Genomic DNA, 23,482 nt, shown 5'->3' with positions numbered 1-23,482 from the left:
ATAGGTTAATGGATACATACAGTGGGGAGAACAAGTATTTGATACACTGCCGATTTTACAGGTTTTCCTACTTACAAAGCATGTAGAGGTCTGTCATTTTTATCATAGGTACACTTAAACTGTGAGAGACGGAATCCAGAAAATCACATTGTATGATTTTTAAGGTATTAATTAGCATTTTATTGCATGACATAAGTATCTTATCACCTACCAACCAGTAAGAATTCCGGGTCTCACAGACCTGTTAGTTTTTCTTTAAGAAGCCCTCCTGTTCTCCACTCATTACCTGTATTAACTGCACCTGTTTGAACTCGTTACCTGTATAAAAGACACCTGTCCACACACTCAATCAAACAGACTCCAACCTCTCCACAATGGCCAAGACCAGAGAGCTGTGTAAGGACATCAGGGATAAAATTGTAGACCTGCACAAGGCTGGGATGGGCTACAGGACAATTGGCAAGCAGCTTGGTGAGAAGGCAACAACTGTTGGCGCAATTATTAGAAAATGGAAGAAGTTCAAGATGATGGTCAATCACCCTCAGTCTGGGGCTCCATGCAAGATCTCACCTCGTGGGGCATCAATGATCATGAGGAAGGTGAGGGATCAGCCCAGAACTACACGGCAGGACCTGGTCAATGACCTGAAGAGAGCTGGGACCACAGTCTCAAAGAAAACCATTAGTAACACACTACGCCGTCATGGATTAAAATCCTGCAGCGCACGCAAGGTCCCCCTGCTCAAGCCAGCGCATGTCCAGGCCTGTCTGAAGTTTGCCAATGACCATCTGGATGATCCAGAGGAGGAATGGGAGAAGGTCATGTGGTCTGATGAGACAAAAATATAGCTTTTTGGTCTAAACTCCACTCGCCGTGTTTGGAGGAAGAAGAAGGATGAGTACAACCCCAAGAACACCATCCCAACCGTGAAGCATGGAGGTGGAAACATCATTCTTTGGGGATGCTTTTCTGCAAAGGGCAAAGGGGACAGGACGACTGCATCGTATTGAGGGGAGGATGGATGGGGCCATGTATCGCGAGATCTTGGCCAACAACCTCCTTCCCTCAGTAAGAGCATTGAAGATGGGTCGTAGCTGGGTCTTCCAGCATGACAACGACCCGAAACACACAGCCAGGGCAACTAAGGAGTGGCTCCGTAAGAAACATCTCAAGGTCCTGGAGTGGCCTAGCCAGTCTCCAGACCTGAACCCAATAGAACATCTTTGGAGGGAGCTGGAAGTCCGTATTGCCCAGCGACAGCCCCGAAACCTGAAGGATCTGGAGAAGGTCTGTATGGAGGAGTGGGCCAAAATCCCTGCTGCAGTGTGTGCAAACCTGGTCAAGAACTACAGGAAACGTATGATCTCTGTAATTGCAAACAGGTTTCTGTACCAAATATTAAGTTCTGCTTTTCTGATGTATCAAATACTTTATGTCATGCAATAAAATGCAAATTAATTACTTAAAAATCATACAATGTGATTTTCTGGATTTTTGTTTTAGATTCCGTCTCTCACAGTTGAAGTGTACCTATGATAAAAATTACAGACCTCTACATACTTTGTAAGTAGGAAAACCTGCAAAATCGGCAGTGTATCAAATACTTGTTCTCCCCACTGTATCATGAGAAGTATCCACAACCGTATTCTTTAAGTCCTTACATGGCATTAGGCTCTGAATTAGCTACAGATTGTAACACCAGATTATGTAATTTAACCAAACATCGGCATGCTGCTTCGAAGTACACTGCTTAGTGATTTCGACGCATGTTTGGTTCCTTGTCACAACACAACTGATTGGCTCAAATGCATTAAGAAGTAAAGAAATTCCACAAATTAACTTTTAACAAGGCACACCTGTTAATTGAAATGCATTCCAGGTGACTACCTCATGAAGCTGGTTGAGAGAATGCCAAGAGTGTGCAAAGCTGTCATCAGGGCAAAGGGTGGCTACTTTGAAGAATCTCAAATATATTTTGATTTGTTTAACACTTTTTGGTTACTACATGATTCCATATGTGTTATTTCATAGTTTTGATGTCGTGACTATTATTCTACAATGTAAAAAATAGTACAAATAAAGAAAAACCCTTGAATGAGTAGGTGTGTCCAAACTTTTGACTGGTACTGTAAGTGTCAGAGACCTGCTTCCTGCACATGCCGTTAGGGACGCTAGCTGCCACACCTGACCTAAAACATACCTCTACAATTGTTGTGGCCACAACCCTGAAGCTCATAAATGAAATACTGGAACTAACAGTAGCTAAAGGGATGTTGGCCAACCTTAGTGTGTTGTTGTACTTGTGTTCAAACAAAACATTGGCATTTAAACAAGGCAGATTGAAACAGTGGACTGACACCCAGAGTTTGTTGACTACTCAATAGGCTAATTGGATCAAAGAAAATGCAGGAAAAAAAGGGTTTTGTGAAGTCCACCAACAAACAATTGAGTTTTTTGTAATGTTCATATTAACTAGAGATTGTATTCCTTAGGTTTGTATGCCAAGATAATCTCTTGTGACAGGCGTTAAACTATCTAGCGCTTGCACAAATTGGTTCCGGGTTCTGAGATGATTAAAGATAAGGTAGGATCCTCTATGGATCTAAGGCTGTGTTTAGACAGGCAACCCAATTCTGATATTTATTTCCACTAATTGGTCTTTTGACCAATCAGATCAGCTCTGAAAAAAATCTGATCTGATGTGATTAAAACACAAGCAGCCCAATTCTGATATATTTTCCATTCATTGTTTTTTTTTAACCAATCACATCAGAACTTTTTTACATAAGATCTTTTCACATCAGATCTTTTTGAGAGCTGATCTGATTGGTCAAAAGACCAATCAGTAAAACAATTATCAGAATTGGGCTGCCTGTGTAAACACAGCCCATGTGTCCGTTTCTCTGTGTATGTGTGCACGTGTGTGTGTGTGTGTGTGTGTGTGTGTGTGCCATGTTGGCAGAGGATGTGCCTAGTGAGGGTAACTGGAGTCTGCTGCTGAGGCCCAAGCGGTTCCCATCTCCCTCCCCATAGGAGTCAGTCACGAAACAACCCCAAATACCACCCTACACCACCACAACCGGTCAAATACCACCCTACACCACCACAACCTGTCAAATACCACCCTACACCACACCACAACCTGTCAAATACCACCCTACACCACACCACAACCTGTCAAATACCACCCTACACCACACCACAACCTGTCAAATACCACCCTACACCACCACAACCTGTCAAATACCACCCTACACCACACCACAACCTGTCAAATACCACCCTACACCACACCACAACCTGTCAAATACCACCCTACACCACCACAACCTGTCAAATACCACCCTACACCACACCACAACCTGTCAAATACCACCCTACACCACACCACAACCTGTCAAATACCACCCTACACCACCACAACCTGTCAAATACCACCCTACACCACACCACAACCTGTCAAATACCACCCTACACCACACCACAACCTGTCAAATACCACCCTACACCACCACAACCTGTCAAATACCACCCTACACCACACCACAACCTGTCAAATACCACCCTACACCACACCACAACCTGTCAAATACCACCCTACACCACACCACAACCTGTCAAATACCACCCTACACCACCACAACCTGTCAAATACCACCCTACACCACCACAACCTGTCAAATACCACCCTACACCACCACAACCTGTCAAATACCACCCTACACCACCACAACCTGTCAAATACCACCCTACACCACCACAACCTGTCAAATACCACCCTACACCACCACAACCTGTCAAATACCACCCTACACCACCACAACCTGTCAAATACCACCCTACACCACCACACCACAACCTGTCAAATACCACCCTACACCACACCACAACCTGTCAAATACCACCCTACACCACCACAACCTGTCAAATACCACCCTACACCACACCACAACCTGTCAAATACCACCCTACACCACACCACAACCTGTCAAATACCACCCTACACCACCACAACCTGTCAAATACCACCCTACACCACCACAACCTGTCAAATACCACCCTACACCACCACGACCTGTCAAATACCACCCTACACCACCACAACCTGTCAAATACCACCCTACACCACCACAACCTGTCAAATACCACCCTACACCACACCACAACCTGTCAAATACCACCCTACACCACACCACAACCTGACAAATACCACCCTACACCACACCACAACCTGTCAAATACCACCCTACACCACCACAACCTGTCAAATACCACCCTACACCACACCACAACCTGTCAAATACCACCCTACACCACACCACAACCTGTCAAATACCACCCTACACCACCACAACCTGTCAAATACCACCCTACACCACACCACAACCTGTCAAATACCACCCTACACCACACCACAACCTGTCAAATACCACCCTACACCACCACAACCTGTCAAATACCACCCTACACCACACCACAACCTGTCAAATACCACCCTACACCACACCACAACCTGTCAAATACCACCCCTACACCACACCACAACCTGTCAAATACCACCCTACACCACCACAACCTGTCAAATACCACCCTACACCACCACAACCTGTCAAATACCACCCTACACCACCACAACCTGTCAAATACCACCCTACACCACCACAACCTGTCAAATACCACCCTACACCACCACAACCTGTCAAATACCACCCTACACCACCACAACCTGTCAAATACCACCCTACACCACACCACAACCTGTCAAATACCACCCTACACCACACCACAACCTGTCAAATACCACCCTACACCACCACAACCTGTCAAATACCACCCTACACCACCACAACCTGTCAAATACCACCCTACACCACACCACAACCTGTCAAATACCACCCTACACCACACCACAACCTGTCAAATACCACCCTACACCACCACAACCTGTCAAATACCACCCTACACCACCACGACCTGTCAAATACCACCCTACACCACCACAACCTGTCAAATACCACCCTACACCACCACAACCTGTCAAATACCACCCTACACCACACCACAACCTGTCAAATACCACCCTACACCACATAAAAAAAATAATTTTAGTCATTTAGCAGACGCTCTTATCCAGAGCGACTTACAGTTAGTGAGTGCATACATTTTCATACTGGCCCCCCGTGGGAATCGAACCCACAACCCTGGCGTTGCAAGCGCCATGCTCTACCAACTGAGCTACACTACAACCTGTCAGATAAACAACCCCAAATACCACCCCACCAAAACATGTCAAGTACCACCCTACACCACAACCTGTCATACAGAACAACCCCACATACCACCCTACACCACAATCTGTCAAATACTAATCTCTTGTGGACAGATTCACATGTAAACTTAGAGAATCTGTCAATTATGTGATTACAAGCAGCAGTAGTTCCTGGTTTTGGGTTTTCTTCATTTATTATTTGGACGAATCCGAATTAAGCGAAGGCGGTGCTTAAACTGGGACAGTGATTTCAAGCCCTGTGCTCAGTAGTTATTGTACCCCTGGGGAAACACTAAAGACGGACCGTTCGTTCTACATTTACAGTGCATTCGGAAAGTATTCAGACCCCTTGACTTTTTCCACATTTTGTTACTTTATAGGCTTATATAAACATTTATTAAATCGTTTTTTCCCCTCATCAATCTACACACAATACCCCATAATGACAAAGCAAAAACAACTTTTACAAATGTGTTAGATATAAAAAACGTAAATATCAAATTTACATAAGTATTCAGACCCTTTGGCAGCGATTACAGCCTCAAGTCTTCTTGGGTATGACACTACAAGCTTGGCACACCTGTATTTCGGGAGTTTCTCCCATTCTTCTCTGCAGACCCTCTCAAGCTCTGGCAGGTTGGCTGTGGAGCGTTGCTACACAGATATTTTCAGGACTTTCCAGAGATTTTCGATCGGGTTCAAGTCCGGGCTCTGTCTGGGCCACTCAAGGACATTCAGAAACTTGTCCCGAAGCCACTCCTGGGCTGTTGTCCTGTTGGAAGGTGAACCTTCGCCCCAGTCTGAGGTCCTGAGCGCTCTGGAGCAGGTTTTCATCAAGGATCTCTCTGTACATTGCTCCGTTCAACTTTCCCTAGATCTTTCCCTAGATCCCTAGATCGTTCCCAGTCCCTGCCACTGAAAAACATCGTAGGGAGGGTGCCAGGTTTCCTCCAGACGTGACGCTTGGCATTCAGGCCAAAGAATTCAATCTTGGTTTCATCAGACCAAAGAATCTTGTTTCTCATGGTCTGAGAGTCCTTTAGGTGCCTTTTGGCAAACTCCAAGCGGGCTGTCATGTGCCTTTTACTGAGGAGTGGCTTCCGTCTGGCCAATCTACCATAAAGGCCTGATTGGTGGAGTGCTGCAGAGATGGTTGTATTTCTGGAAGGTTCTCCCATCTCCACAGAGGAACGCTGGCGCTCTGTCAGAGTGACCATCGGGTTCTTGGTCACCTCCCTAACCAAGGCCCTTCTCCACCGATTGCTCAGTTTGGCCGGGCAGCCAGCTCTAGGAAGAGTCTGGGTGGTTCCAAACTCCTTCCATTTAAGTATGATGAAGGCCACTGTGTTCTTGGACCTTCAATGCTGCAGACATTTTTTGGTACCCTTCCCCAGATCTGTGCCTCGACACAATCCTGTCTCGGAGCTCTACGGACAATTCATTAGACCTCATGGCTTGGATTTTGCTCTGACACACACTGTCAACGGTGGGACCTTATATAGACAAGTGTGTGCCTTTCCAAATCCTGTCCAATCAATCGAATTTACCACAGGTGGACTCCAATCAAGTTGTAGAAACATCTCAAGGATGATCAGGGGAAACAGGATGCACCTCAGCTCAATTTTGAGTGTCATAGCAAAGGGTCTGAATACTTATGTAAATAAGGTATTTCTGTTTTTTTATTTTTAATACCTTTGCAAAAATGTCTAAAAACCTGTTTTCGCTTTGTCATTATGGGGTATTGTGTGTAGATTGATGAGAAGAAAAATAATAATTTAATCAATTTTAGAATGAGGCTGTAACGTAACAAAATGTGGAAAAAGTCAAGGGGTCTGAATACTTTCCGAATGCACTGTATATTTTCATTAAATACCATGTTTCACATTGGCACCTCCGAAACAATAATGTGTAATGCTTATACTGTATGTATCAATATGATCTCTCACTTTGTTTTTGTTTTTACCCCCTTTTTCTCCCCAATTTCGATCTTGTCTCATCGCTGCAACTCCCCAACGGGCTCGGGAGGCGAAGGTCGAGTCATGCGTCCCCCGAAACCTGACCCGCCAAACTGCACTTCTTAACACCCGTCTGCTTAACCCGGAAGCTAGCCGCACCAATGTGTCGGAGGAAACTGTCGATCGAGGTCAGCCTGCAGGTGCCCGGCCCGCCACAAGGAGCCGCTAGAGCGCGATGAGCCAAGTAAAGCCCCCCCGGCCAAATCCTCCCTTAACCCGGACGATGCTGGGGCAATTGTGTGCCGCCCTATGGGACTTCCGATCACGGCCGGTTGTGATGCAGCCCGGGATCGAACCCGGGTCTGTAGTGATGCCTCTAGCACTGCGCCACTCGGGAGGCCAGGATATTGGACATTCTTGATAAAATCAATGCTGCTGTGCCGGTGAACAGCTTGGAACAGGTGCACCTTGTGCTGGGGACAATAAAAGGCCACTCTAGAATCTGCAGTTTTGTCACACAACACAATGCCACAGATGTCTCAAGTTTTGAGGGAGCGTACAATTGGCATGCTGACTGCAGGAATGTCCACCAGAGCTGTTGCCAGAGAATGCAATGTTAATTTCTCTACCATAAGCTGGCGTGGTTTTAGAGAATTTGGCTGTACGTCCAACCGGCCTCACAACCGCAGACCACGTGTAACCATGCCAGCCCAGGACCTCCACCTCCGGCTTCTTCACCTGTGGGATCGTCTGAGACCAGCTACACGGACAGCTGATGAAACTGAAGAGTATTTTTGTTCAATATATATTTTTTTCCCCTCGCATCTAAAGCTGCCTGATACAATGGCAACGAGCTCGTCTGAAATGTAGACTTACCGGTGAACAACAGCGTGCACTTCGTCCACTGCCAGTCCTATCAACTGTTTGCTGAACACTGTTGTTTGAAGAACTCAATTATCTCAAGGCTTAAAAATCCTTCTTTAACCCGTCTCCTCCCCTTCATCTACACTGATTTGAAGTGGATTTAACAAATGACATCAATAAGGGATCATAGATTTCACCTGGATTCACCTGATCAGTCTATGTCATGGAAAGATGTATGCATTCACTAACTGTAAGTCGCTCTGGATAAGAGTGTGTGCTAAATGACTAAAATGTAAAATGAAAGAGCAGGTGTTCCTAATGTTTTGTACGCTCAGGGTATCTACTGCCTCTTATTAACTTAGTGGTTGAACAAAGCACATTAACCTGCTAAATGAAATGGGTTTGTTTTGGTTTCATATACTGTAGCTGTGGCTGTATTAATTAAATTAATATTATTATACAGTATATTTAAACTTTTGCCATAGCCAGTTGGCAAGCATGTTAAAACGTCCCCTTTGCCAGTCACCCATTGGCTTAAACTACGGGATGGAATGGACACTGCTAAGATTCAAAATTGTTGTGTTGAAAACATCCGCACTCACTTCCATGTTTACTGCTTCGCACGTGTATCCACACGGATCATACACACGGGAGAAATTCGCTGAAGGGAGGGGTCTGGCCGAGAGTTTCCTTTTTGCAAGGGAGGACACTTTGCTTCCTTCACAAAACGGAAATCCCAATTATTAATGTCAGTCCCCCCCAGAAGTTAAACGGGAAGTGACAACTTTCGCGAGAATTTTACTTCTGGGTAACCGAGATCAGTGAAATACTAACCATATCACCACTGGCTGCCCTAAAATGATGGAAATACAAATACAGATTTATATCTGGCTTAAATGATCCTGAACATATCTAATATACGCTATGTTTGCTGCCTATTGGCCCCATTGGTCAATGCCCATATTCTGAATTGGGTTTGTGTGTTGTCAACAGTAGCAGAGTCAAACAGTAGCGGGTTAGGTTGGCCTAATGAGGTGTGGTGTTGAAAATGAACACACTACAGTTTACAGTGTCCATATCAAAGGGTGTCCACAAGGTCACCTATGAATTCATGTAGGAGAAGCGTAATCTCAATTGTCAGAATGTTAAATGACTATTTTAGATTCAAATATGAAAATAAACCAAATATTTTCAGTGATTTGATGTAGGCCTATGGATTTGTAATGGATTACAAATGCAGTTCACCAGTTGATACCATTGTATGGTGATAACGATATTAACCTATCCATCAAAATGTAGCCTGCCACCGGCCTGGCGATGCAGGGTAGGTAGCCATTTTGTGCCAACAAATAGCCGCTCCGAATCTTGCAGATGGCCGCAGCACCAACCATGATGCAGTCAACAGCTGAGACCTGGCAATGGTTTGAGCCACAAACAAGGAACAATCACGGGTGTCTGTGTCCACGTCAATAGTAGCCTAGTAGCCGAGAAACAGAAGTGAAACCTGCATTATAATGAATGGTCTGCTCACCACATGCCAATGAATGTGAGTTGGATTTGCAATCCACTTCCAATTAGGCTAGCCATCTCATCAGTGCCGCCAACCTTTTCTGTATATGCTGTGCCTCTGATATTTCATGGAAATATCCTACTACTGGATAGCTTGGTGGAACCAGCCTGATCACGTTTAACTTCTAAACATAATAGTGAACGCATCTATCAGGCTGGTTCTACCAGGCTAACTACTAGACACTGGTTGCCTATTTTGCATAGTTTGTAGCTGTTAGCTATTTGCTTTAGCTGTTTGCTAATAGCTGGTTGATTTTTTTTCATCTAGCCTTTTATATTTCACTTAAAATGTTCACAAATAGTGAGACACTTGTTTAACTGCATGAGGGAACTGAATTATTTTAGTCAATGAATAAGAATGACTTGCCCAGGTTGCCATTTTTCTCTCTAACAAAGCACAGAGCAGCTGTCTAGCTGGTGTATTGTAGAATGCAGCTGTCTAGCTGGTGTATTGTAGAATGCAGCTGTGAGTTGTGAGAAGAGGAGCCTTGTGTCTCTTGCCTCTGGCTTGTATGAAGCCACTGTCTGTCATTGGACTCAAACTGGTCTCTGTATAGAAAACCATAAATGCATATTGTAGAACAAGTCAAAATTAACCTATACATAGTAGTTGCCATGGCTACCCCATAACACCTGTTACCCATAGCAGAGAACCGTAGGCCTTTTCTAGTGTCATTGACTCAACCAAAGGAGAGTACTTATGATGAGTTGGTATTGAACAGAGAGCAATGCAGGGATGGGCATTGTCCATTTTTGGACTGTTCAAGTACTCACATGGTGTTTTTTTCGAGTACTCTGAATGGAAGAAAATATTCATGTTTAGAACACAAGGGCAAGGCCCACACTGGAATGGAAAAAAAAGATGTGCTAATTGATCTATACTGAACAAAAATATAAACGTAACATGCAACAATTTCAAAGATTTTACTGAGTTACAGTTCATATGAGGAAATCAGTCAACTGAAATCAATTAATTAGGCCCTTATCTATGGATTTCACATGACTGGGAATACAGATATGTATCTGCTGGTCACAGATATATATACATTTTTTAAAAGGGCCTCAAAATGGGCCTCAGGATCTCGTCATGGTATTTTTGTGCTTTAAATTGCCATCGATAAGATGCAATTGTGTCCGTAGTTTATGCCTGCCCATACCATAACCCCACCGCCACCATGGGGCACTCTGTTCACAACGTTGACATCAGCAAACCGCTCACCCACACAACGCTATACACATGGTCTGCGGTTGTGAGGCCTGTTGGATGTACTGCCAAATTCTCTAAAATGACGTTGGAGGCGGCTTATGGTAGAGAAATGAACATTCAATTCTCTGGCAACAGCTTGGGGGAACATTCCTGCAATTGCATGCTCACTCAAAACCTGAGAACTCTGTGGCATTGTGTTGTGTGACAAAACTGCACATTGTAGTAGCCTTTTATTGTCCCCAGCACAAGGTGCACCTGTGTAATGATCATGCTGTTTAACCAGCTTCTTGGTATGCCACACCTGTCAGGTGGATGGATTATCTTGGCAAAGGAGAAATGCTCACTAACAGGGATGTAAACACATTTGTGCACAACATTTAAGAGAAATGAGCTTTTTGTGCGTATGGAAAATTTCGGGGATGTTGTATTTCAGCTCATGAAACATGGGACCAACACTTTACATGTTGCGTTTATATTTTTGTTCAGTGTATATGCCAACAGTGCACAACAATGCCAAATGTATCATTAACCATTACAGATAACAAATCCTAATTGCTAAATTGCCTCCTATAGATTCAGTCAATAAAAAAACAATTGCCATTTAAGAATAATTTATTGAAACTGTAATATCAACTGGTTATATTATATCGTGGAACACAATATTCAAAAAGGCTGTAGCCTCAGCAGTGGCGCTTGCTTATAGAAGCCTATGGCTGTGCAATGGCAAAGCCTTGTTAATTTAACAGGCAAGACACTCTTATTTCCCTTATCACAGTCAAGACACCTATTTGTAGCCAAAACAAATGATGTACTATCAGGGGCGCAACTTTGGTTTTAGAAGTAGTGTGGGGGACACAACTTTTTATGTATTTATTTTATCCAGTCATATAAACACTCCAAGCAACCTACCCAACCGCTCGGGGGTGTCCGCATGGTCCTAAAGCACACCCTGCCTTGTTTTATAACACATGATAACCAATGATAAAACTGCGGGGGGGACAAAAATGCAATGTCAGAATGTGGGGTGGGGGGGGGACAGTTGTACTATAACAGAATAAAATAAAACAGAATATTTTTCTAAATAAAAAAAGTTGCCATGTGAAGTGATGCGCGTCTGGATCAGTTATTCTCAAAGAGTGATCATTTGAAACGGGGCTTAGTTTGGCGCATAAAAAAATAAATGATTACAAAACAAAATCGGTCTTCTTTTCAATACAGACCTACAGGCATTAGATTTAGTTTATTCTGCCTGTTCTTTGGAATTTGCTAAACGGATGCACAATTCCGACATTGAATGCTGCATGGTGATGAATTCCGACATCTGTTTGATGAGTAGTTCAAGACTTAATGATTCTAATGAAAATACGCTCTTTGTCTTTATTAAACTAATGTTATAGCCTAGGCAAAAAAAAACGCAATTATGCCAAAACTGCTGGTCGTTGTTGGAACACATATTTCCCTACTTCAATCAACCAGTCCATTTTGAATTTGTGATAAAACTGTTGTCATTTGGCAAGGAATGTATCTTGTGTATCCCATCAGTTAGAGGCATTTTTTATGCCCGCCGTCCCACTGTTTTTATAAGAATTGATTTATTTAGGCCTAATCGGAGTTTGTGTGCAAACTCAGCACGCATGTGTAGAGGGAGCGTTCAGAATGCAATTGAGTGAGTGAGACACTGAGGGGAAAGAGAATTTAGGGAGAAGAACTGTGTGACGCTTGCCTTGGTTTTTTTGTTGTTGTGCCCCTCAAATTCACATGTAGGCCTATGGAACACTAGAGTCAAAGCAAGTTAACCTTGTCTTCAAGACAACATGACATTTTATTTTCTCGGGGACACACACACCACAAAGCACATTCCACCAAATAGTTTTACAGTATTATTATTATTAATATATTTTTTTAAATCTCTGGTTAAAGATTGAGTTTTGACGTCCGTTCGAGTACTGGAGTACTCATGCCCATCCATAGAGCAATGATACAAGACGAGAGTGATATCTGAATGAGAGTGGCTGACTGGTTGGTTGACTAGTGGTTGACTAGTGGTTGACTAGTGGTTGACTAGTGGTTGACTAGTGGTTGCCTGGAGTAGCATCTAACACAACCCGGCATCCAGTAGCCCCCTCGTTTCAGGATTCAGACGGACACGCACACACGCAGTGTGCAGCAGCTTGTGTGTGGCATGGTGTTGACCACCAGGCCGTCACTGCCATGGATCGTTCCGCTATCTCCCGCTAAAGGAAGTCCAAATGTTCATCTGCACAGTTACACCTGTAGCCGTGCACAGTTGATAAAATCATATTGTGTTGTAATTCATCCTTCCTTGAGGTCTGTTTATCACATTCAAACGGCAGTCACATGAGTGTTTGACGGATGGATGTCCGTAGTGGTTTGTTGTAATTCCCTTTTTACAAGATATTTAGTCCACACATCTAACAATGAACCAATACTGGACATGTACCTCCAGAGTTGTCTTAAGGAAATACTCTGTATGTATTCAATGCTTGGGCTGCATTTTAATTTATGTTCAAGCCTTCTCGACTGAATCCAATTGGGTGTAATTCCATTTGCCCTAACCTTGGTGTGTTGCAATGTGTAAGAGTCTGTAATTTGAATAATATTCATCAATGTGAAAGAGTCTTTGTGATTTGAATAATATTCATATTATTTCTCCTTTGTGTGCAGGGACATGCTGATCACGGACCTGGCTGCCACGGTAACCTACATGGGACTGTGTGAGGAGGTGAGGGTAATGTGCAGCCTGGCCCGGCAGCAGCCAATCACACTCAAGTGGATCGACGATGAGGGTAGGTGGGGAAGAAAACTCAGTTGTAATCAGGGTAGACAAGGTCATAAGCTAGCTCGCTACGACCTGCTTATCTCGACTATGTGTGTGAAATAAGTTAATAATCTGTTTGTGTATGTCACCATGCGTGTGTCCCATAGGAGACCCATGCACCATCTCTTCTCAGATGGAACTGGAGGAGGCCTTCCGGATCTACAGCCGCAACAGGAACTCTGGACTCCTGCTGCACGGTCAGTCAGGCCTCTGTCTGTCTGCACTCACCCCCCCTTACCTCGTCTTCTCTTCTCTCTTTTCAGATCCTCCTCTCCAATCATTCTACCATTATCTCATTATCTTTTTTAATTGAATGGATTGGGATACATACCCGTTCATATGAGTAACCGTTAGTCCGTCTATATCCGGAGGTTTTGATTTGGGCATGTCTCTGGATATTCATAGTTGTCTTTCACTCTTTTCTTGCAGTCTTCCCCAGTATACCAATGAAGCCTGGTATGCCATGTCCAGGTGAAGACAGTGAGTACTAGTGCTACACATGGATTACACCTGGTTTCCCAGGAGGTGCTAACACCACTAACCATTCGCAAAATGTAAACAAAACTGGAGGCACCTCCCCCGTTATTTTTGGAGGCATGAAGCTGTGTTCTGTAGCTAGTAAATGAGAAGAGTCACTCTAGCTAGCTAACTGAATGTAAATACATTTAATAGTTGACTGTGGGATTATACAACTCATTTGTTTACATTTAGTTAGCTACCACTAGCTAGCTACCACAACATGACATGCCCTCGTGGAGTATTTATCTAGGTGAGTATAGTGTAGGAATGGTAACTTACTAACTGTAACTAACCTAGTAGTTAACTGTAGGATGAAACATTACACTTATTTACAAGTTAAAATAAGTACCATTCCTTCAGTCTTTGCTACTGTAACACGGCATGCTTCTCTACCTTTTGTGGTGTTCAGTGTTCATGCTTGGACTAACCGGCAGTTCAGGTTCCTCATCCTGTTCTCTGAAGGAGAAACCAAGGCAGCCTGTGCACGATGTTATCGACAACACCGCTTGTCAGGCTGTAACAGCAAATTAGACCACCTAGAAGGAACAGAGTCACATTAGACCTCGTCTCAGATAGCCCATGTCTCCAGACAAACAGAGGTTAACCTATTTCATCAGCCTGTGCATACTCAATATCGGTCCTTGAGGGTCTGAATGTGGAGTATGCAAATACTGTCAATTGATCTGTTCATTGACTGCAGACGTTAGAAAGACAACTGGCCACCTTTTACATCTGTTAATTTCCTCAGGGGCTTAGGTTAGCAACTATGTCATTAGGTCACTATACTGAATCTATGATGCAAAAGAAAATGATACGCTCGCTAAATCACAGTAAAACCAATGAGCATGACATCAAGACCAAGCTAGGTGCACAAAAATATTTAGTTACTCTTAGAGGACATGGAAGTTGTTTAAAAGTTGCTTCTATATTAGTAAAATATAAGTATTGTAATGATAAATAAATAATATTTTATTAAACCTTTTTTTAAATAAAAAACAAAACAACATATGATGTAGATATGTTCCTCGTGTGCATGCTCACAGCAATGGACCTGCTGAACGTTACCTGGACGTTACTTGAACGTTTACTGAAGCAGCCCAGTATTGTTAAGCACATCTTAGTTCTGGAGTGTTCCCTCCTATAAGGTGTCTGGGGTTTACCATCTTAGTTCTGGAGCGTTCCCTCCTATAAGGTGTCTGGGGTTTACCATCTTAGTTCTGGAGCGTTCCCTCCTATAAGGTGTCGGGGGTTTACCATCTTAGTTCTGGAGCGTTCCCTCCTATAAGGTGTCGGGGGTTTACCATCTTAGTTCTGGAGCGTTCCCTCCTATAAGGTGTCGGGGGTTTACCATCTTAGTTCTGGAGCGTTCCCTCCTATAAGGTGTCAGGGGGTTTACCATCTTAGTTCTGGAGCGTTCCCTCCTATAAGGTGTTGGGGGTTTACCATCTTAGTTCTGGAGCGTTCCCTCCTATAAGGTGTCGGGGGTTTACCATCTTAGTTCTGGAGCGTTCCCTCCTATAAGGTGTCGGGGGTTTACCATCTTAGTTCTGGAGAGTTCCCTCCTATAAGGTGTCAGGGGGTTTACCATCTTAGTTCTGGAGCGTTCCCTCCTATAAGGTGTCGGGGGTTTACCATCTTAGTTCTGGAGCGTTCCCTCCTATAAGGTGTCGGGGGTTTACCATCTTAGTTCTGGAGCGTTCCCTCCTATAAGGTGTCGGGGATTTACCATCTTAGTTCTGGAGTGTTCCCTCCTATAAGGTGTCGGGGGTTTACCATCTTAGTTCTGGAGCGTTCCCTCCTATAAGGTGTCGGGGGTTTACCATCTTAGTTCTGGAGCGTTCCCTCCTATAAGGTGTCAGGGGTTTACCATCTTAGTTCTGGAGCGTTCCCTCCTATAAGGTGTCGGGGATTTACCACTCGTCCGTTTCACAAGGTGGTGACAGCAGCGGGATGTCTTCAGCTCACTGCTGACACCTTCTCTCCTTCTCTCCCCCTCTTCCTTTCTTTCCTTCATTCTCGTTTCTCTCTCTCCATTCCCTCTGACACTAGCTATGGTGTCTCTCTCTCCATCCCCTCTTGCGTTTCTCTCTCGATTCCTTCTGACATTCCCTGGCTGTGAGGCTGATTTTGAGACACAGTCCTCTCAAGTTGTCTGACTGAGATATTCTGTGTTGATGGGTTCTTTGGTGTTGGGTTGTCTAATGTCAGCGTCACAGAGAGGTGTGCATGTTAACCTTTATGCTAATGTCGGAAATGACAATCACTTTCTCTAATTGGTTAAGAATGGTTAACTTAGAAGATAAAAATGTCAGAAAGGAAAACGCCGCACACTGCGCCCAGGTGATTTGATTTATAACAACGTTTCGACCCTTAGGTCTATATCAGGCATCTGAGTCACGTTGTGCCCTCTTGTTGGTTTTCTATGCTGTGTGTGGTGTATCGTGGCCTCTCTCTCTCTCTCTCTCACACATAGTCTCAGGTTGCCTATAATACACTCCAGTACATTTGCTGCACCAGCATATTTTGCCGGCTAGTGCACCAGTGTGTGTGTGATGGTGTTGGTAAGTGTGTGTGTGTGTGATGTAAGGGATGCCTGTGCTCTGTCCAGAGGAGAACACTGTTACCGGACGCTGACCACCAGTCTGTCGGCAATATAGATAAATGCAGTCATTGAGGGTGTGTGGTGATTTTATATGATACTGTATTCTGTGCTTAGGTAATTGTAGAGCATGTGATGTATTCTGTAGCTTGCTGTCCATACACCTGCTATGTTTGTAAGGAACATGTTTGTGTTCTGTGTGCCACATAGAGTTTGGTTAGGTTAGTTAGTTTATCTATAGTAGTGTTTTAGTGCTTCAGGATGAGAGGGTTGGCCCAAATGCTGCTGATCATGAGCTGTGACCATTCTTGTGGAGGAGGAGGATGAAGGAGTGAGGGAGGAATGGGAGGAGGAGGAGGAAGAACACAATAAATTGTCCTGGAGATAGCCTTTCTATTGTCTCGGGGGAGGAGGGGGAGGAGACTATGCAGCTGCAGTATCACAGCGTTTCTGTGTGAGAGACATAGAGGCCATGTCCACCTGGGTGTCAGCGTCTGAGGCCGTGTCCACCTGGGTGTCAGCGTCTGAGGCCGTGTCCACCTGGGTGTCAGCGTCTGAGGCCGTGTCCACCTGGGTGTCAGCGTCTGAGGCCGTGTCCACCTGGGTGTCAGCGTCTGAGGCCATGTCCACCTGGGTGTCAGCGTCTGAGGCCGTGTCCACCTGGGTGTCAGCGTCTGAGGCCGTGTCCACCTGGGTGTCAGCGTCTGAGGCCGTGTCCACCTGAGTGTCAGCGTCTGAGGCCGTGTCCACCTGGGTGTCAGCGTCTGAGGCCGTGTCCACCTGGGTGTCACAGCGTCTGAGGCCGTGTCCACCTGGGTGTCACAGCGTCTGAGGCCGTGTCCACCTGGGTGTCACAGTGTCTGAGGCCGTGTCCACCTGGGTGTCAGCGTCTGAGGCCATGTCCACCTGGGTGTCACAGTGTCTGAGGCCGTGTCCACCTGGGTGTCAGCGTCTGAGGCCGTGTCCACCTGGGTGTCAGCGTCTGAGGCCGTGTCCACCTGGGTGTCACAGTGTCTGAGGCCGTGTCCACCTGGGTGTCAGCGTCTGAGGCCATGTCCACCTGGGTGTCAGCGTCTGAGGCCATGTCCACCTGGGTGTCAGCGTCTGAGGCCATGTCCACCTGGGTGTCAGCGTCTGAGGCCATGTCCACCTGGGTGTCACAGTGTCTGAGGCTGTGTCCACCTGGGTGTCACAGTGTCTGAGGCCGTGTCCACCTGGGTGTCACAGTGTCTGAGGGCGTGTCCACCTGGGTGTCAGTGTCTGAGGGCGTGTCCCTCTGCCCAGGTGTTGCTGACGCATGCCAGATCTCACAACACCTGGATAGGTATCAGCTAACCACATCATATGTTATAACAGTCAATGACGTGGCATGCAGCCATTGGTTGATGCATGCAACATCTGAGCAGGGGACCGTGACCAGGAGCTTATTCAACAAGGTGGAGTGGTTCAGTGTTGCTTGGTTGTGTTGATTGATTGGCTGAATGACTGATTGGCTGAATGATTGATTGGTTGATTTTGACAATTAAAGATGCAGTACATAAAGCAGCTCCAGATGGCGATAACGTTTAATGTATTTAAAAAAATCTTATTTTCAGGTTGAACACAAAGCCCCAAAGCTTCTACGCATCGTGGTAGTTACAAATGTAGTATAAAAAGTAAGGCAGTGTGTTATTACTATGAAATGATTAACCAGTCCAGTTATTTGACAAAATGACCTTCTAAGAAGACCTGATTTATCAGTTATTTACAATAACTCTATAAGACTACAATTAGAACAACAGTAATAACAGACTTATCTGAAGGTAGGAATTATTTTGAGAATCATTTGGGAGTTCTTTATCAGAATAACAACACAAACACAATTTCTTTACGCAATCAACATTTAATAACACTAATCAAAATATTTACAAACATGATGAGTTCGATCATGGAAAGGTAGTAAGTAGAATGAAATAAAATAAGTGAAGACCTGGAGATCCTAAAAATGAAATGATGTCATACTCAGTATGTGATCAAAGTCTGTTGTGTCTTCTAGAATGTTCAGGCTGCATGGAGGAGAACAAAGGAAAATGATGGCCGTGTGTCCTTTCTGGTTATTTTGGGGTTCCTCCTTCAGGTTGCTCCTCTGGCCCTGAGTTGGTGTCCTTATGCTTGTTGCTGTTCTCTGTTGGCTCCTTGCTGGAGTTGCAGAGGCTGTGCTCTAATAGTCTTCTCCCTCTTTCCTTGGAGAAGGTTAGCTGAAATGTACCGTTCAGGCTACGCTAGCTCTTTGTCCTTGGAGAAGGTTAGCAGAAATGTACCGTTCAGGCTATGCTAGCTCTTTGTCCTTGGAGAAGGTTAGCTGAAGTGTACCGTTCAGGCTACGCTGACTCTTTGTCCTTGGAGAAGGTTAGCTGAAGTGTACCGTTCAGGCTACGCTAGCTCTTTGTCCTTGGAGAAGGTTAGCAGAAATGTACCGTTCAGGCTATGCTAGCTCTTTGTCCTTGGAGAAGGTTAGCTGAAGTGTACCGTTCAGGCTACGCTGACTCTTTGTCCTTGGAGAAGGTTAGCTGAAGTGTACTGTTCAGGCTACACTGGCTCTTTGTCCTTGGAGAAGGATAGCTGAAGTGTACCGTTCAGGCTACGCTGGCTTTTTGTCCTTGGAGAAGGTTAGCTGAAGTGTACCGTTCAGGCTACGCTGGCTCTTTGTCCTTGGAGAAGGTTAGCTGAAGTGTACCGTTCAGGCTACTCTGGCTCTTTGTCCTTGGAGAAGGTTAGCTGAAGTGTACCGTTCAGGCTACACTAGCTCTTTGTCCTTGGAGAAGGTTAGCTGAAGTGTACCGTTCAGACTAAGCTAGCTCTTTATCCTTGGAGAAGGTTAGCTGAAGTGTACCATTCAGGCTACACTAGCTCTTTGTCCTTGGAGAAGGTTAGCTGAAGTGTACCGTTCAGACTAAGCTAGCTCTTTATCCTTGGAGAAGGTTAGCTGAAGTGTACCATTCAGGCTACACTAGCTCTTTGAGGTCTTCTGTCTTCTTCTGAGAGTAAGTCTTCTTCTGAGTCTGTTTAGTGCATGGGCACTTCCGTCCCAATTTCTGTACTGGATTACAGGTACTATTCCCTAAAATGTACTTTCCCCCTAACTTATCAGTTACCAGTTCTGGCCATTAAAGGCAAAGGTCCAGGCCCTGTGGTCGGGCAGCTGGAGATGGAGATCCTTCTCCCTTCTTTGGGTCCAGAGTTAAGAGGTCCAGTAGGATAAGAAGTTAAGAGCGTGAGGGGGAGACACCAGAGTCCTTTTGTAGTCCTGTGAGGTCAAGTGGTATCACACCCCCTCTTATCCGGTTGTCGTCCCCTGATGCCATAGTTTGTACATCTCAATTGTCAGTCGAAAACCACTTTTTTTTTTTTAAGCAAGTCAGCCATATCAGCTATGTTTTGTTACGCAGTAAATGAGGCTGAATGAACTGTTTCGCTGCCAGACAAGGCTCCGCTGATAGCAAGGTGTTGGGACAGCTTTATGTAGGCCCTAACAGTTTGTGGGCACCGTTTGTCACCGTTATAGTGCAATTAATGTATTGTTTAGTGTTGTGTAATGGCTTTGCTGGCATGCATCCCCCCAAGTTAATTTTTTGTTTGCCCCACCAAGATTTACATGCTAAAATCGCCACTGCATGTAGCTATGTGTGTGGAAAACATTTAATCACATGTAAGACATTTAACTTGTTTAGTATAGTCTGTTTGTAATCCCACTCACTACTTGGAGCTGTTTTAGTCTGTTTGTTTGTGTTGTTGGTCTTGGCTAGCTTAATGTTCTGGTCGGTAGCTAGCTAGCACTCACTCATGTGGCTGCTAGCATCGTCATGGAAAGGGGCATAAGGGAAGCCCTACAATATTACATTTTTCTAAGTAGTGAGAACACTCAGGAGCAGGCAATGTTGAAAAGTGATCTTTAGACATGTTGTACTTTGCTTAAATGTAGTAAATTGACTAAAACAAGCAGACAAAAAGAAAATTGCGTTTGAAAAAGGCCAAGTATTTGCTGTGAGCCAAGGGGGTAACCTAGGTAACCACAGGTTGTTTTCCCCATAGTCGGGCATGGCCACGACGTTCTAAAACCGACTGGGTCTATCAGTTGATAGAACATTCCAACATTATTGCATCACATTATTACTAGTCCCGTGTAGCTCAGTTGGTAGAGTATGGCGCTTGCAACGCCAGGGTTGTGGGTTCGATTCCCACGGGGGACCAGTATGAAAAAATTTATGCACTCACTAACTGTAAGTCGCTCTGGATAAGAGCTTCTGCTAAAATGATTAAATGTAATTATCAGGCAGCCATTGCGAGTGTACCCATGAGTTTACCAGTCACTTTGTCAGGGTTGAAGCTTCCAACTCACTTCTCTTCATTCTTATTTCTATGATCACACCGACGTGTTACGGGCCACTTTTATGACCCTTTGTCTTGGAGAAAGACAGAGAGAGCTTGGAGGAAGTCAGTAGTCCATAACAGTTCACAGCATTATAAACAGACAGTAAAAGGATGTTCAACATTGTTCAACATATGACGTTAAAACGACACGTCACTACAATAGAGAATAGACATACTAGACTTGTGAAGTGAAGATCTCTGTTCGTTCTATATGATACTGTTCTATTTTTAATCTGAACGTTTCACCCTGACAAACATGCTTCTGCAGGGTGTGGGAGTGGGTGCCCTGGTGATTGATGTCAGATAAAAGACTAGATAATAGAAAAATACTTAAAACCAACAGGAATAGAGCGGTGAGGAGGAGGCAATGTCTACCGTGTCTGGAAGCAACTTCACCATTCATTTTCAGGATTCAGGGTTCACTCAAACATAGTTTGAGCTTTGTTTTACTATTGACAGTTGCAGCTGATTTCGGGATTGTGTATCGATTCACTGTCCTTAAATATAAGACATCTTATTTATTTGTTTCCATCTCTAAATTGTTTAATCAAACTTTTCGCCGCCAGCTCCTTATATCACGGCATAAAAACTACAATCTGCCTCCTGAATTAGCCTTGTGCTCATGACTGGTCTTGGAACTGGGCAGCCTATTCCCGCTTGGCTTGATGGGATATGTAGTGATTTTGCCAAAACAGCCAGATACTCTGGGACGGCCAGGAGGACGCGGAGCAGGGCGAGTCGGATGACGACGGTGGAAATCCCTCAACAGGGAGGGATCGAGGATGTCCCTCCTAGGATCCCAGCACCGTTCCTCCGGACCGTACCCCTCCCACTCCACGAGATACTGCAGGCCCCCCACCCGATGCCTCGAATCCAGGATGGAACGGACCGAGTACGCCGGTGCCCCCTCGATGTCTAGTGGGGGCGGACGATCCTCCTGTACCTCAGACTCCTGGAGTGGACCAGCTACCACCGGCCTGAGGAGAGACACATGGAACGAGGGGTTAATACGGTAATCAGGAGGAAGCTGTAACCTATAACATACCTCGTTCAATCTCCTCAGGACTTTAAATGGCCCCACAAACCGCTGACCCAGCTTCCGGCAGGGCAGGCGAAGGGGCAGGTTTCGGGTCGAGAGGCGCTCGCCTTCTGTCGCCTGATAGCCCGTTGCAGGTCTCTTCAGAGCGCCGAAACCATTCATCCACCGCAGGTGCCTCGATCTGGCTCTGATGCCATGGTGCCAGGACCGGCTGATAACCTAGTACACACTGGAAAGGAGACAGGTTAGTGGAGGAGTGGCGGAGGGAGTTTTGGGCCATCTCTGCCCAGGGGATGAAAGCCAACCACTCCCCCGGTCGGTCCTGGCAATAGGACCGCCGAAACCTACCCACATCCTGGTTTACTCTCTCCACCTGCCCATTACTCTCAGGGTGAAACCCCCAGACGTTCCATGAACGCCCTCCAGACCCTTGAGGTGAACTGGGAACCCCGATCAGACACTATATCCTCAGGGACCCCGTAGTGCCGGAAGACGTGTGTAAACAGGGCCTCCGCAGTCTGTAGGGCCGTAGGGAGACCGGCAAAGGAATGAGACGGCAGGACTTAGAAAACCGATCCACAACGACCAGGATCGTGGTGTTCCCTTGTGACGGGGGAGGGTCCGTAACGAAATCCACCGATAGGTGTGACCACGGCCGTTGTGGAACGGGTAGGGGTTGTAATTTCCCTCTGGGCAGGGGTCTAGGTGCCTTGCACTGGGCGCACACCGAGCTGGAGGAAACATAAATCCTCATGTCCTTAGCTAAAGTGGGCCACCAGTACTTCCCACTAAGACAGTGCACTGTCTGACCGATGCCAGGATGACCAGAGGAGGGTGACGTGTGAGCCCAATAGATCAATCGATAGCGGACATCTAACTTAACGTACATACGACCCTATGGACACTGTGGGGGAGTGGGCTCCGTACGTAACGCCCGCTCGATGTCCGCGTCAACCTCCCATACCACCGGTGCCACCAGACAAGAAGCCGGAAGTATAGGAGTGGGCTCCATGGACCTCTCCTTTGTGTCATACAGCCGGGACAGAGCGTCTGCCTTAGCGTTCTGGGAACCTGGTCTGTAAGAAAGGGTGAACACAAAACGGGTGAAAAACATGGCCCACCTTGCCTGGCGAGGGTTCAGTCTCCTCGCCGCCCGGATGTACTCCAGATTGCGGTGGTCAGTCAAAATGAGGAAAGGGTGTTTAGCCCCCT

General features: G+C 45.4%; 1 protein-coding gene across 2 annotated transcripts in view; it reads left to right on the top strand.

The window, feature by feature from the left end:
• LOC121537681 (protein kinase C zeta type) overlaps positions 1-23,482 on the top strand; it is a 156,193-nt gene that overhangs the window by 11,834 nt on the left and 120,877 nt on the right. For both annotated transcript variants that reach the window (XM_045207305.1, XM_045207304.1), the window contains exons 2-4: positions 13,550-13,671; positions 13,811-13,900; positions 14,133-14,183. In XM_045207305.1, coding sequence (XP_045063240.1) covers positions 13,550-13,671; positions 13,811-13,900; positions 14,133-14,183 — 263 coding nt within the window. The remainder of the gene's footprint in view (positions 1-13,549; positions 13,672-13,810; positions 13,901-14,132; positions 14,184-23,482) is intronic.

The sequence above is a fragment of the Coregonus clupeaformis genome, chromosome 24 (genome assembly GCF_020615455.1).
Source record: "Coregonus clupeaformis isolate EN_2021a chromosome 24, ASM2061545v1, whole genome shotgun sequence".
NCBI classification, from domain to species: domain Eukaryota; kingdom Metazoa; phylum Chordata; class Actinopteri; order Salmoniformes; family Salmonidae; genus Coregonus; species Coregonus clupeaformis.
Note: the sequence above shows the minus strand (reverse complement) of the source record. Positions and strands in the feature narration are given on the sequence as shown.